Below are 15622 nucleotides of genomic sequence, written 5' to 3' on the forward strand. Positions count from 1 at the left end.
TATATATCGATATATATAGTTATATATATCTATATATATATAGTTCTTAAGAATAATTAGCTTGCTAATTAAGGGCCTTGAAAATTTGGGGGAGGGGGTTATCCATCATTGAGCAACACAGACATTTCATTTGACCTATTGCTTCTAACTGCTGTTCTATAAAGCATCCACATATTGATTCATGTATTTTCTCCTGCCCCATTGGCTTTTCAGTGCTTTTCAATGGGTTCCTTCCATGCCTTCTGATCAAAATACAATTACTAATCAGGTCTTGAATTTGTGATACTGAATGCAGGTAGTTCTGGTAGTGAAGGGCTACATGCCTTCACAACTTTGTCACAGTTCTGAGAGATAATTTGGCAAAATCCAGAATTAACCATGCAATGCTAGTTTGTCTCTAGATGTTTTCCTGTTTTGTTTTACCAGATATCCTGTCAAAACTGTGAAAATATTATTATTGTTATTTTTTTAATTGGGCAGTTTGGGTTTCCCCAATGGAAATACTGAGTAGTAGCTGAAACTTTAATTTGTGATTGTTTTAAAGTTTGGCACTTTCTTAAGCCAATCATAATCCTGTAACTTTTACAGTAAGTGGAAATCAACACTTTCATCCTTCCCTGAAAACAGGGAATTCCTTTGTAAAACCGCATGTCCTTCTGCCTGATCTACATCATTTTGGGAAGCTGCCTTTGTTTGTGTATTGCCTGCTTAGGGGAATAGTGAAACTTTTTTTTTTTTGCACTGACTAAAATTTCTAGATAAATAGGGAAAAAGTTTCAGTTTCCCAGATTGTAAAAAAAAAACCTAATTCAGGTTATTTTCCTGCATCACTTACAGAGGACACTAAAAAATATGGTTTCATTTTTCCATTTTAATTTCCAGATATTTCAGGACAGTTGCAGTCCCACTTCTGGGTAATTTTCCATGGGAATTTAAAATTCTATTTTTCCCACCAAAGGTAGCACACTTAGTATGAGCATTGTTAAAAGTTATATTCTATGACTTGAAATTAAAATTACAAGAACAGATCCTCTCTTCTGCCATGTAGTCTGTTGTAGTTGAAGTAGTGCAAAATGTTTGCCTGATTTTGTTTTAAATAAGGCTGTATTTGGATCTTTTGCTTTTTAGCATGCCAGCATGCATCCATAAGTGGTTATTTTTTGTCTCCTGCAAGTACAAGCGTGGATGTTTCAAGGAAGCAGACTTTTGGTAGAAGCTTGTTGAAGGCATTGTTGATTTTGGAACTTGATCTTTCTTTCTCTAAAATAATTGGAAATGGGCCCCAAGATAACTTCTTGAATCTAGATTCCATTTTCAGAAGACAGTGTTTCTGTTTAGCCCAAAATAAGACTATTATCAGAAATAATTCAGTTTGTGTTCTGAATAAAATAGCATATTGTCTCTTCCCTTCCCAGAGTGAACAGAATAGAATGTTGACTCAGAAAGACTTAGAATCAGTTGTAGCACGTGCATCATAAAAAGATGAATAGGTGTGCGGAAGTAGGTAGGGTTTTATAGAAAGAGTTTGCAATGGATGTTAGCTGGGAATGGGCTGGAAAAAATAGTTTCCCACCCTGTAGGGAGTTCAACATTTGAAAATTGTGTAATGAAAAGCCAATGCAAATTAGATCTGATTGTTTTAAACAAATAAACAAACATTTTCTTTAACCAAGTTTATGGTAGTTCTAAAAACTGTCTATAAATCCTTTCCTCTTGTTTTTCTGCCCTTTCAAATGTGGTTGTCTGCAAATGCATCTTTTTTTATACCATTTTAAATATGTAAAATCAGTTGTCTTGTAAATATCTTATAAAGGAAAAAAGTTTGTAAATACCAAATTCGTGGCTGTTAATGTTCATTTTTTGTTTTTAAAATTGTTTTGCTTTGGTTCATTTAGTTTTAACAGTGTTAACAAGGAGTATTAAAAGAGAAATTCTGCTTGTATGTTTAAACAAAATTGAAATAAAAAAATTTTTTTTACAATAAAATGAAAAGAATATTAATACTTTTGTCATGTATTGCCTCATTTGACATTTGACAGACCAGGTATAGTTTTGAAATTCTATGCCTTTCCTGTCATTCATCAAATAAGAGAGTCATTTGACCGTGGCTAGGAATGGACAGGGTTCTCTATGCTGTCAGCTCAGTCACCTGTTTACTAGATCTGGGCCGCTCTTGGATTGTAAAAGTGACCAAGGTGGTGACCCATAGTTGGGTCTGTGCTGTGGGGTCAGCCTCTCTGAGGGAGGGAGTGGTACCTCAAGCCTTGAAAGAGGTGGTACTGTGCCCCCCCCCTCAAGAGGCCGTCCTTGGCCCCAACAATTTTTGACAACTACCTTTTTGGGGAAAGGTTGTTTAGAAGGTGGTAGAGAGAACCCTGATGAACACCCTGCAGGAAACAGATTATCTAGACCCATTTAAGTCAGTTTTAAGGCCAAGCTTTAGTACTGAGAGTTTTGGTTGTGCTTGTCGATGACCTATGGTGGAGCCTGGATGGCAGTGCTGCATCCATCTTTGTGCTCCTTGCTCTCTTGGCGGCTTTCAGTACTGCTGACCACAATATCCTTCTGAGCTGGCTCTGTGTCACTTTCTCCAGGGCTGGATCCAGTCTGTTGGTTAGGAGAGAGCACTCCGTAGGCCTCTCCTGTGTGGGGTGCTGCAGGCTTCTACTGTCTCTCCCTTCCTTTTCAACATCTCACTGGGTGAGGTCATCCGCTGGTTTGGGGTTTGGTATCATCAGTATGCTGATCATACCAAATTGTATCTTTCATCCCTGAGCCAGCCAAGTGAGGCTGTCAAGGTTCGGTCCCAGTGCCTGGAGGCTGTATAGGTTTAAATGGGGAGGAACCACCTTTGACCTTGGATGGGGTTGCACTTCCCCCTTCAAGGTTGGTATGCAATCTGGGGGTCTTCCTGGACTTGCAGCTTCTGCTTGAAGAATAGGTGTCTGCTGTGGCCAGGAAGGCCTCTGCACAATTCCATCTGGTGTGCAAGTTGCACCCTTTCCTAGATTAGGGGGTGCTTCAGACAGTTGTCATGCCCTAGTAACCTTGCAGCTTGACTACTGCAATGCTTTCTACATGGGGCTTTCCTTCAAGACCACCCAGAAGCTTCAACTGATCCAGAATGTAGCGGCATGAGCAGTAATGGGCATGCCTCAGTGTGCCCATGTAACACCTTTGCTTCATGAGATGCATAGGGCCTGGTTACTTGAGGGACTGCCTGTCTCCTATAACATCTGCCCAGCCCATTTGATCCTACAGGGTTGACGTGCTGGGTTCCTTTGATTAAACAATGTTATCTATCAGGACCCTGAAGTGTGCCTTCTCTGTAGCAGTGTCTACCCTCTGGAACAAGGTTTCCCCTGAGATCTGGGTGGCCCCCATTCTGCTGTTGTTTAGAAGAGCTATGAAGACCTGGCTTTTCACCCAGGTCTTCAGTGAGGGAGAGTGAGACCCCTCACTTCATTGCACCTGTCATAGTTTTTTCTTTATTTTTATATTTTATTGTAATTTCTTTGATTGTTGTGAGCTACCCAGAGTTGTTGAGTCAGGTGGCATGCAAGTTTAATAAATTATTATCTCTTTCTGCTAAAAGATGGTATATGGTATGAAGTTTGAACCAAAATATATGGATATGTATTTAGAAAAAGTATAATTGATTATATAAATCCCATTACTCCTCAATATATGTGTACAGGTACACCTTGCTTACCAACTTCCTTGTTCGACAATCATTCAAAATTACAACAGTGCTGAAAAAATAATTTTACAATTGGTTTATTCATTAGTTCTGTTTGATCTTGTAACTTCATGTTTTTTGTTAAAATCTTCTATTTATTCATCTTAAAACCTGCTAATGTCCCACATTCTTTTAATTTACTCATTGAAAGTTCAATTCCCTTTAAAGGGTCAGCCAAAATCAAGTCATTCACAATGAAGTCATCTGCAAAAGCTCTCAACTTGTATGACTCTGTTTTATTCTTTATGCCCATGATCCTCTCATCTTGTCTTACATCTCTTACATTTCAAGAACTAGAATAAACAAGAGAGGAGACAGTGGGCAGCCTTGTCTTGTTCCTTTTGGTATCTCAAATGGTTTGGTTAAATCTCCATTAACGATTATTTGTGCTGTCTGTTAAGTGTAAATTGATTTCATCTATTTTATAAAATTCTCTCCAAAATTCCTATCTTCTAAAACCTTAAACAGGAAAGTCCAATTCAAATTGTCAAAAGCCTTCTCTGCGTGTAAGATCAATGCAGCTTGTTTTTAATTACGTTGTTCCAAATATTCCAAAATATCCAGTACTGTTCTAACATCGTCTTTCAACTGTCTTTTTGGTAAAAACCCACATTGATCCTCATGAATAAATTCTTGCAAAATTATTTTCAGTCTTTTAGCTAAAATTGTTGTAAACAACTTAAAGTCATTATTCAGTAGTGATATTGGTCTGTAATTTCTTATTGAAGTCAAATCTTGTCCCCCTTTAGGTATTAATGTTATATTAGCCTCTTTCCAAGTCTCTGGCATCTCTCCTCCCTGTAGTATAGAATTCATTGTAATTTGTAAAGGTTGATGAATAAAACAGGTTTTAAGATTGAGAAGAAGGTAAAATACCTGGGTATAACTATGAAAAATATGAATTGTGTGTTATTTCAAAATAGCTATGTCAAGACATGCAATGAAGTCAAAAAGGATATGCCAAGATGGTACAAAGTACAATTGTCACTGTTGGGGAGAATTTTGGTGATTAAGATGAATGTTTTACCTAGAATGTTATTTTTGTTTCAGACAATAAGTTTTGACAACTGATGTACCATTTAAAGAATGGCAGAAGGATATATCTAAATTTGTATGGCAAGGGAAAAAAACCAAGAGTTAAATATAAGCTACTACAAGATGTGAAGGAAAGAGGAGGATTGGGCTTACCAGATCTGAAATTAAATTTTGCTACCTGCTGCTTAGTTTTGATGAAAGAATGGGTGCAGTTAAGAAATAGAAGGTTATTGGATTTAGAAGGTCATTATTTGAGATTTGGGTGGCATGAGTATCTGTGGAATGATAAAGATAAGGCGAATGTAGATTTTAAAAATCATTATGTTAGACAGACTATTCTTAGAGTATGGAATAAATATAAATTTAGGTTTTGCCCAAAAACACCTTAGTGCAAGAAGCATTTGATAGACGAGAAATGATAAGTAAACTTAAATAGTTAATTTACCAAGATATACTAGAATTTTTTTTCAAGGAGATTGTAAAATGAAATCAAAGGAAGATTTGATAACAGAAGCATTTGCTTGTGAATGGTTTTCTTGTGCACAATTATTAGAAAGGTTTAAAGTGGATAAAAGATCTATGGTTTTGAACAAAATAAGACTGAATTTGAAATAGAATTATGTACAAATGATGCACATATTGCTAAAATGTATAAACTTTTATTGAAATATGAGACAGAAGAACAAGTGAAAGAATGTATGATAAAATGGGCTAAAAACTTTGGTTATAATGTACAAATGGATCAATGGGAAAATATGTGGGTGAAAGGATTGAAATTTATATTGTGTTCCAGCCTTAAAGAGAATTTTTATAAAACGATGTATTGCTGGTATTTGTCACCAGAGAAACTGTCTAGAATGTATAAAGGTACCATGAATATTTGCTGGAAATGTGAACAACATGAAGGGACATTTTATCATGTTTGGTGGACATGTAAAATAGCTAAAAAATTTTGGATACAAAGACATATGTTAATTCAGAAGATTCTAAAGGTTAAAATGCAATTGAAACCAAAGACTTTTCTTTTGGGACTAATGGATAGGCAACTAGAAAAAATCCAAGGAACTTTGTTTTTGTATATGGTAACTGCAGCGAGACTATTATACGCTCAAACGTGGAAAGATTCAACATTACCCACAATGGAGGAATGGTTGGTGAAGAAGATGGAATTTGCAGAGATGGCTAAATTAACTTATTTGATCAGAGAAAAAATATATTTATGGCTGGCTGAAAACCCCTTATAGACTTTTTGCATGAAACAGAAAAAAAAATACACTTATGATTTGTGGTTTTGATGATTAGAAAAAAAATGGATAATAGAAAAGAGTGAGCTTTTTTTGTAATCATAGAGTAAGGTAATTTTGTAATTGTACTTATATTTGCTGCGAAGGAAATCAGAAGCATCTATTTTTCTTCTTTCTTTCTGCACCCTTCCTTCCTTCGTTTGTGTTAGTTTTTATGTTCTTTGTAAAACTTTTATATATATATATATATATATATATATATATCCACAACTTTATGACCAATGCTCACACTTATGACCGTTGCAGCATCCCTCAGTCACATGATCGCCATTACAGTCAGTATGTGTTGTCCTGTGCCTGACCCACTCGCAGTAAGCAGGCACACAATGGGGAATATTCTGAACTGTTTGCCTAGTGTGCTCGGGACAGTTTGCATAATGCACTCAGGGCTGACACCACCACCACATTCCTTTTGATGCCTGCCCACTGTATGCCTGCCCACTCTCTTGTAATCCCTTCCTCTCCAATGAATGTAAATACAAACATTAACTCCATTCTTGCTAATTATCCCAGCGATGGAGTGAGCATTCCAAAGGGCAGGGGAGTGGAAAAAAGGAAAGCACACTGGCAGTCATGTGATTTCCCACTTAGCAACCACTTTGCTTAACGACAGCTGCCAGTCCCAATTGCGGTTGCTAAACAAGGACTACCTGTATAGGATTGCAGCCTCATGGTTGCTCACCTAGACAATTTTAGCACAAAAACGTAAACTTTCAAAGCATTCATTAAAATATAATGGTTTCATCTTAATGAAGTAATTGTGAAGTACATTTTGAGTTGGTAGATTTAAGAGTATCAGTCTTTATGGGAATGTCTCAAAGTTACTGCAGAAAGTCTTCAGGTTTGGCAGAAGTTGTAGTGCACAGTATTGGGCTAAATAAGCCGATCTGTCTCAATTACAAAGTAATATTAACTGTGGCACCTGGTCTCCTCCTCTCCCAGCGGCATCTATGCCTCCAAAGCCCTGAGGATGTGTAGCAGCCTTCCACAGATGCGTATTGGCGGTGATGCCCTGGGGGTCGATTTCTCCCTGACTGATGCCATTAACCCGGAGTTCAAGCAAACCGAGAAGGCCGAACTGCAGGAGCTGAATGATTGCTTCACCAACTACATCAACAAGGTGCACTTCCTCGAGCAGCAGAACAAGGTCCTGCTGACCGAGCTCGAGAAACTTCATGATGAGGAAATCCGTGAGCTGCAAGCCCAAATCCAGGATCAGCATATCCAGGGCAGCAAAGCACAGGGGGCAGGCGTCTCAGAGTGCATGGTGGTGAGGGCAACTGCGGCTGGGACTGGGCCGGGGTGGCTGCAGCTTCCTGGGACACAGCAAACAGTGCCATGCAGCTTTGGGGCTGCTTGCTGCCCCTCAAGGCAGGGTACAGGGTGGCCAAAGGGCAATGATGGGGGGAGATAGGTGGGTGGAGGTGAAGCGCCCCTGTGGTTAAGTAAGGCAGGCTGCCAAGTGCCAGAATTTTGATCACTTGACTGCAGGGGCGGATGCTGCAACTGTCGTCAGTCATTTTTTTCAGCGCATTTGTAACTTCAAATGGTCTCTGACTGAATGGTCATTAAGTGAGGACTACCTGTACTGTTTTTTAAGTTTCTGTATTCAATTAAATTACTTTTTTCAGCACAGTATGTGTAACTCTTACTGCTTCAAAAAAATATTCAGGACAAAAATAGGAAGTACTTCATGTTACAAAATCCCTTGCCATAGAACGAGGTGGCCTTTGAATTAAGATGGCTTCAAAAGGGGATCAGAAGGATTCCTGAAGAGGGTGTGGAGTGGAAGCAAAGCAAGCAACCAAGACCTCAGAAACCTGTTTAGTCAGACTCCTCCCATCCTCCAGGGCCTTACCATCAAATATAGTGTGGGAAGGATCTGTACAGGAAATGGAGATGAGCCCCCTCCGATATTACCAATCATGGCATTTGGTCCTGTAATGGGAGTTGCCAGAATGATGCACAGAGGCAGCAGTGATGACAGCTGCATCGCCTAATGCCTGGGTGGCATTTTCCGTCGTCTCTCTGACGATCAGCTTGCCACCCTACCCTTCCATAAGCCGCTGTTCTTTTAAACATTAATGGCCATCTTTCCTCCATAGGCTGCAGCGCCTCAACTATTTTAGTACCGCAGGAAAACTGGAGTGACGTAATCGCCGCAACGGGAAAACGTCATGCCATTTCTCGCTGCCAAGACACCTTTCTCCCCCCTCTCATGCAGCAATTTTACAGACATATAAAGCACGTGATATTGTTGCCGGGCGTCTTTCTCCCCGGCTATTGAACCGCTTTCTCGTGACGTCACCACCCTTGATTGGCGCGAATTTTCTTCTTCCCCGCAATCCTCGTCCTCCGTCGAGAGTTATCCGTGCCTCTTCAACAACCAAGCGCAAAGAGTTCTGGATAAACGAATGGAAGATTAAAATCGACCCGCGTTGGACGCTGGGAATCGTAGTCTTTTCGTGATTGGACGTCATCCTTCCTACCCGTCGTCCTCCTTGGGCCCTGCTTCCTCTTCTTCCTCCTTCCAACCGTTTCGCTTCTTATTTCCTTTTTTGGATCCTGTCAAGATGGCGGATCGTAGGAGGCAGCGCGCTTCGCAGGATAGCAGCGAGGAGGATGAGTCCGACTCGCCGCCTGGAAGCGCAGGTTCTTCCCCACGCAGCGGCAGTCACCGCTTTGGCTTAGCCGGAGAGGCAAGCAGCGGAGGTGCTGCTGCTGGTACTGAAAACGTGGAGGCGCCAGTGACGGTGGGAGGTAGCCCGGCCGACTCGGAGTGTGTGAGTGGAAAGATCCGGGGGAGTGGGGGAAGGAAAAGGGAAAGCTCTTTGATCGGCTCCTGCCTTCCTTTTCAGGGGAGAATTTGACTGCGGTCCTCTCCCTGGGTACTCCTGCAAAGTTGGGAAGAGCCGGGGAGGCAGGAGTGGTTCTGAGGCTGTGCAGAGTGCTCCTTTACTCATCGCTGAGTAGTGGCCCTCAGGTTCCACTTGCTTGGGGAAAAACAAACCTGTATCTGGCTATCCTTTCGATGTTTTCTCCATAGCCGTTCTTTCGCCTCGAAATTAGATAACCACGCCTCCGTTTGCATGCTGCATTAACCATAAATGTATCTCCGATCAAAATATGCAGACGGTGCGTACCTCTTACTCTAAGGCAAAGGATGTCAGTGTTAAGGCAATTTTCGGTAATCGTACCTTTTGTTTTGCTGAAATTTAAACTGATCTTTGTTAAGTCTCTTTGAGATTACACATACTGTATTCTGCGTTTGAAGGCATGTCATATTGTAGTTACTTCTCTTACACCTGAGGGGTCTTCTGCATTTTTAAAGAAGCAGAGTGGTTTTGTGTAATGAGTCTTGAAAATGTGGTCCTGAAGTTTTTGTGGTGGCATCTTGAAACCAGTAATACAATAGTATATCCAGTTTGATACTGTAGTTCTTCTTTGAAAATAACTCTGGGTGAGTTATAATGGTCATTGTGTTGAAAGTTCAGAGTCAGAAAGGGGCTATTGAATAAATAAAAGACCTATATAAAAATCCCATGTCAGCCATGGTAGATAGAGGAATTAGAGATTATTTGATGTTGACATGTTTGGCTACCCATTTAGCAAATAACAGTGTTTTCTGTGTAACAGTAACAGTGTTTCTCCATTTTAATCCTGTTTTCCACATACAAGTACTCAGGTCTTAACATTCCAGTCTTGCAGCATTAATATAGGCTTGGGATATCTTTTTTAGATTATCATTGTGAACACTACTGTAAGAAAGTAAAATCTGTGCTATAATTAATGTTGCTGCCACATTCTTGTTATCTGCTTTCTTGATTTCTATATTCCTTTAAAGGCATATAAAGACTGATTATATCTCAGGAGCATCTAAGTATTTATTTATTTTTATTTTATTTTATGTTTATCCCGCCTTTATTATTTTTTATAAATAACTCAAGGTGGCGAACATACCTAATACTCCTGCCTCCTCCTATTTTCCCCAAACAGCAACCCTGTGAGGTGAGTTAGACAGAGAGAGTGACCTGCCCAAGGTCACCCAGCTGGCTTTCAGGCCTAAGGCGGGACTAGAACTCACAGACTCCTGGTTTCTAGCCCAGCACCTTAACCACTAGACCAAACTGGCTAGTAGTGTTAGTAGTTGCACATTAGTAGTTGCTAATGTGGATGATTAGATATAGACAGTTTTTACTTCACATTCTGAAGTAAAAAAAACACATGGAAAATAAAAGTATTAAATAAGAATTTTAGGTCCTAGCATGTTCCAAGTATTAATAGTCATCCCCCTGGGACATTTTTTCTGAAGGAAATTGTTCATTTTCTTGCTGTGTGAAAAGGATAAGGTTATCCTTGCTTTCTAATGATGTCTCATCAGGCAGGATTTCCTGGAAGTGGAAGGAACGGATGCCCTCTTTCTGTTGGAATAGCCTGATGCTTTACTTACAGTATAGCAAAATAACTACTTCAGCCAGCAACCAAGCATGTCAAGTAATGACCCATAACTTCTTATTCTTAAACCTGTTTATGGTGCTTTTCTGACTTCTGTTTAAAACTGAGCCCTGTAGGTACAATGTCTTTCCAAAACATCCTTGAGAAGTAAGTTCCCTTTTACTTCCTGTAATCAGGCCTGATCAAATAGTGTTTCCACCAAGGATTTTATATGTTAGTTTTTCCATTGAAAAATCCCAAGAAAAATAACCAAAAATATCAAGAAAGGATGGAAATCCTGTGCCCTGGAATTTGGGGGGAAGGGGGATTATTTGAAAGATTAAAGATGTAGTGTCTTAAAGTAGTATCCCCTACCAAGTGTACATGAAAGATGCTGTCTGGAAATTCTTAGAATTGCAGTCCCAGTAGGGTACCTTTCTGCAGCTTTGATAGAACTCCATCCCTTCCTAATATTTATATTAACCTGGCAACAACAACTCTAATTACAGTTGTATGGTTATTTGTTGCATTTACTGTACATGCTGGCCATTCCTTCAGAAGCTCAAGGCTGTATACACAGTACCCTCCTCCAGTATTTCCCTCATAGTAACTATGAAGGTTCTTTGCTTTCCAAGGACTGGACACACCACAGCGTAGCAAATCTGTACACAATGCTTGATTGCAGCATGCACCTTCGCCAACAACAGGGTATTGCTGTGGGTCAACTCCACCCTTCTAGGACTTGTAAGTTGCTGTTGCCATGTAAATACATCTTTAATACTCAGTCCTTTATACTCGGTCTTTTAATACTCAGTTTGAACCAAAGTCTATAAAGCTGCCTGGCTGCAGCTACTTCTCTCATCTTCACTCCCTTGCAGTAACTTGGCAGATAGGCTAGTGAGAAATAATAACTGATCCACAGTCATCCAATGAAGTACATGGTGAGCGGATTCTTGATTTGGGTCTCTTCAGACTAAGTCTAACGATATAGCCACTACACTACCCAATTCTTTAGAAAATAGTCATCCTAAATTCATTCAACTATTTTTTCCACTACATTTGTTCATAACAAACAAATGCATGCAGTCTTAGAGCAGTCTAATGTAATGTATTTGCATCTGCATAAATTTCTTTCTTTGATAAATGTTTTCTCTCAAAACAGGAAAGTGAAGATGGCATAGAAGGAGATGGTAAGTGGTAGTAGCTTTTAATTGTAGTGATTGGTGTTAGAAATACAAAATAATTGCTTAGCAATGTTTTAAAAATTATACTAGCATTTGTTGCAAAAAGAGGTATTTCTTATCCTGCTTCCTTCATTTTCATTGGTACTAAGGCTTTTTAGTGTAGTCTGATATTTCTGTTGTTAGCAGTGGAACGAATATACAATCAATTTACCAGGGCATAGGTTTTATTCCCCAGTACTGTTTGGCTACTGTAGCAGGCTGCAGTTCTGGACCTTCAAGATGGTTACACTGCAATAATATAATTGTAAAGGACATGGATCACTGAGGCTAGAGTTTTCCAGGCCAGACAGCAGCTGCACCTTGGCATAAATGTTCTTGTCTCTAAGGTCAGTGTGCCTCTCCTGTCATACTGGAATTAAGGAAAGCCCCTAGGATACACCTCTGCTCTTTTGGTGGAACTACTGTCCCATCTAGAATAGGATACCTTAATTTCTGGGCCTGAGAACCAGCTGTCAGTATTTCCTTCCATCCTGTCTGGATTCAGTTTGTTGTTTCTCATTCACTCCATCACTGCAACCAGGTAGCTCTCAAACACTCGTGCAGTCTGTCCTGATTCTGGTGGAAAAGAGTGAGGAAGTTGAATGCTATCAGCTTACTGATGACATTGTACTCCCAGTCTCTGGATAAATATCCCCACTTGAATAGCAGAGGAAGAAGAATGCTTTATGGAAACTCTCCCACTGCCACTTTAGATAGTTTTAGGTAGGAATGGGACCATCATAACATTGTGGCTCCAGTTCCTAACCCATTGAGCCACTCCAGTAATATGCATATTGGGTGTCAAAGGCCACTGAGAAATTCAGAAGAATCAATACAACACTGCTCCAATTGTCACCTGGTAAAAATAATTTATCAGGGCAGCCAAGGCCTTTCTGTGCTGTCTCCAGACCTGAAGTCATACTCAAATGCATCTACATAATTAGCTTATTCCAAGCTTTCTTGTAGTTGGATAACCACCACCTTTTCTAGCATCTTGCCTAAAGAAAAATATTTAAAACTGAGCAATAGTTATTTCAGATCTCAGACTCCAAAGTATTTCATGGATAAGATTATTTTTTTAAGGGAGAGAGAAACTTAAGAGTTCTGGAGGCACACTGGATAGCAGGTTAGAAAAAAGGAATAATTAAGGAAGCGGGAGATCAGTGAATGGTGGATATGGAGGAATTAAGATTATAAAAAATCCTGGATGGCGAAGACCAACATTTTGTACATAAGGACTGTGTTTAGAACGGATTAGAGAGCAAACAGGAAAGAAGTGTAAGGATTTGTGAAAAGATAGCCCCATGGGAAGTATGGACAATTTAGTGCAGAATTCTTGGAAGAGGATTTAATGTCAAAAGAAAAAAAAAGATGCATTGGTCAATAAATTAGTGCTATAGTTTTTCTTATAATGGATGGAGAGGAGCTACATTTTGTATTTGCTATGTTTTACAGAAAAAATGTATATGCCTTGTGATAGATGGAATATTCAAAGAAGGGAATATTAGATGGATGAATCAAAGATAAAGCAGGGTTTTATGTGTGAGCACAAGATGGGTGGTGCAGTTGTCAGATGGTTATGGAGGGTATGAATGAAAGGCCTGGGGAAAATATGAGAAATTAAGCCTTGAAAACATTGGATTTCAAAAGCTGTTCTTAACCTCAAACAACACTTTATTTTTAGCTGTACTCTCTGACTATGAAAGTGCTGAGGACTCTGAGGTGAGTTGAGGTCATAACGCTTGTCATTTTATAAGGTATATGAATATATAACACAACAGTTTATTGGATTTTCTTTTAACTCTCAAACACCTGCTGGGTAGATTTGGAGACTGGGGTCAGTAAGTGCCATTGAACAAATCAGGGCATGAAATATTTACTTCCTTATCACGGAAGGCAGTTCAGCTCTTTTTTTTTTTTTTTACACTCTTTAGTATATTTTTGCCTACTTTCCCAGCGTTTAAGTTTTTTTTTTCTTGCACGTGTAAGGGCTAGAAATGTGTGCTTTGGATGTATGTTTTGTTTCTGCATATATTAAAAAAGCTATTAAATTACACCCAGTGTAACATACAATCTGTGCATGGTAAGAAAGGTGAAATATTTGTTATTTTCCGGTCCCACTAAAGTAAATCAAATTGGATGTTTGTTTCAGGCTGAGGAGGGAGAATACAGTGAAGAGGAAACAACTAAAGTGGACTTAAAGCGGGACAGAAATGACACTGAATTGAGAACAAAAGCAGACAAAGGGGATGAGAAACCAGAATCAAAAGGCACAGTTGCAGGCGAAAGGCAGAGTGGGGATGGGCAGGTATGTTTTGCTGAATTTTGAGCTTAAGTACTAATTAACCTAGAAATTAAAATATGTAGTTGTATTGTTCAGGAAAGCATTGTGGTCATAGAATTTTTTAAAAATCTGTCATTTTAAATCATCACATTTCACACACATCACATCACACAATAATACATTAAGCTGTATTATTTTTGCAGTTGAAGCATGTTCCTACATTTTTCTGTACATTCTATAGCAAGTAGTTTTATAAGAATTTTATAAGCAATATTTTGTGTTTCTGATTTTTGCAGCTGTAGAGAGAAGTGCTATCTTGGCTTAGTCTAGCAGCAGTAAAACTCACAAGCAATAATGAATCACTATATTATAACTGAAATTCTCCATTATTTTTATCATTCATTATCTTTAATCATTATTTTTCATTTTTACTCAACAGATATTTTGTCATTTTTTACCCGTTTATACTATAATTCTTGTTTTATTTATAATTGGAGTAATATACAGGTAGGCCTCGCTTAACAACCATTCATTCAGTGACCATTCAAAGTTACAGTAGCACTGAACGAATGGTACTTACACCTGGTCCACAAAGTTGCAGCTGTTGTAGCGCTCCTGCGGTCACGTGATCAAAATTCGGGTACTTGGCAGCCTGCCTGCATTTACGACTACAGGAGTGCTTCACCTCCCCCCACCTGCCTATCTTTCCCTCATCTCTGCCCTTTTAGCTGGCCTGTACAGTGGCACTTCTTGGCAGTGGTGGCAGCACCAGTCGTTCTGGGGTTGATGTAGAGGCCTGGGGCCTTCAGCAGTCTCAGCCGGCAACTGCTGTCCCTGGCCCTCTACTTCAGCCCCAGTGCCACCAGCACTGCCACCGCTGTCAGGGAGTGCTGCCTCAAGTCCCATGCTGCAGTCAGCCACCCCAGTGCCACAGCACAAAGCCCCAGCTGCCCCTATCACTCTGCGCTCCACTGGCCCTGCCATGTCTAGCGGCCTTATGAAGCATCACGAGAACGGCACGCACAATTTGGAGAGGGCATGTGTGGCCTCGGGAAGAAGGCCTGGGGCAGCCAGCAGCTGCCTCGCATAGGGCTAGGCCGGGCATGCCCAGCCACGGGAGGAAGAAGACGGTGAAGGTCAGCTAGGCATGGCAGGGCCGGCAGAGCACAGGGTGGTGGGGGTGGCTGGGGCTTTGCGCTGGAGTGCTGGGGTGGCTGGCTGCAGCATGGGGCTTGAGGCAGCACTCCCTGACAGCGGTGGCAGTGCCGGTGGCACTGGGGCTGAAGTAGAGGCCTGGGTGTGGTGGCAGCTGACAGAGACTGCTGAAGGCCCTGGGCCTCTACTTCGGCTCCAGTGCTGCTGGTGCCGCCACCGAGGAGTACTGCTGTGCAGGGCAGCTAAAAGGGCAGAGATTTGGGGAAGATAGGTGAGGGGAGTTCAATCAGAGGCAGTCCCTTACCTTACCGAGGCTCAGGGCTGGGAGGGACCAAGCCAGGAATGGCTTGGATCAGGGCGGGTCCTTGCCTAATGACTGGTGGAATTCAATTAAGGGGGACTGCTAGGATTTCCACCACTAAGCGATGCTGCCATGTGACTTCACACT

At 40.5% G+C, this 15622-nt stretch overlaps 1 protein-coding gene across 1 annotated transcript in view; it reads left to right on the forward strand.

Moving 5' to 3' along the window:
* The first annotated feature begins 8608 nt into the window (after positions 1-8608).
* CASC3 (CASC3 exon junction complex subunit) overlaps positions 8609-15622 on the forward strand; it is a 437671-nt gene continuing 430657 nt past the window's right edge. Inside the window, exons 1-4 of the mRNA XM_063300685.1 lie at positions 8609-8861; positions 11675-11702; positions 13420-13457; positions 13888-14043. Of these exons, the coding sequence (XP_063156755.1) occupies positions 8652-8861; positions 11675-11702; positions 13420-13457; positions 13888-14043 (432 nt within the window). The 5' untranslated portion in view covers positions 8609-8651. The remainder of the gene's footprint in view (positions 8862-11674; positions 11703-13419; positions 13458-13887; positions 14044-15622) is intronic.

Source organism: Candoia aspera, chromosome 4, assembly GCF_035149785.1.
Source record: "Candoia aspera isolate rCanAsp1 chromosome 4, rCanAsp1.hap2, whole genome shotgun sequence".
Taxonomy (NCBI): Eukaryota; Metazoa; Chordata; class Lepidosauria; order Squamata; family Boidae; genus Candoia; species Candoia aspera.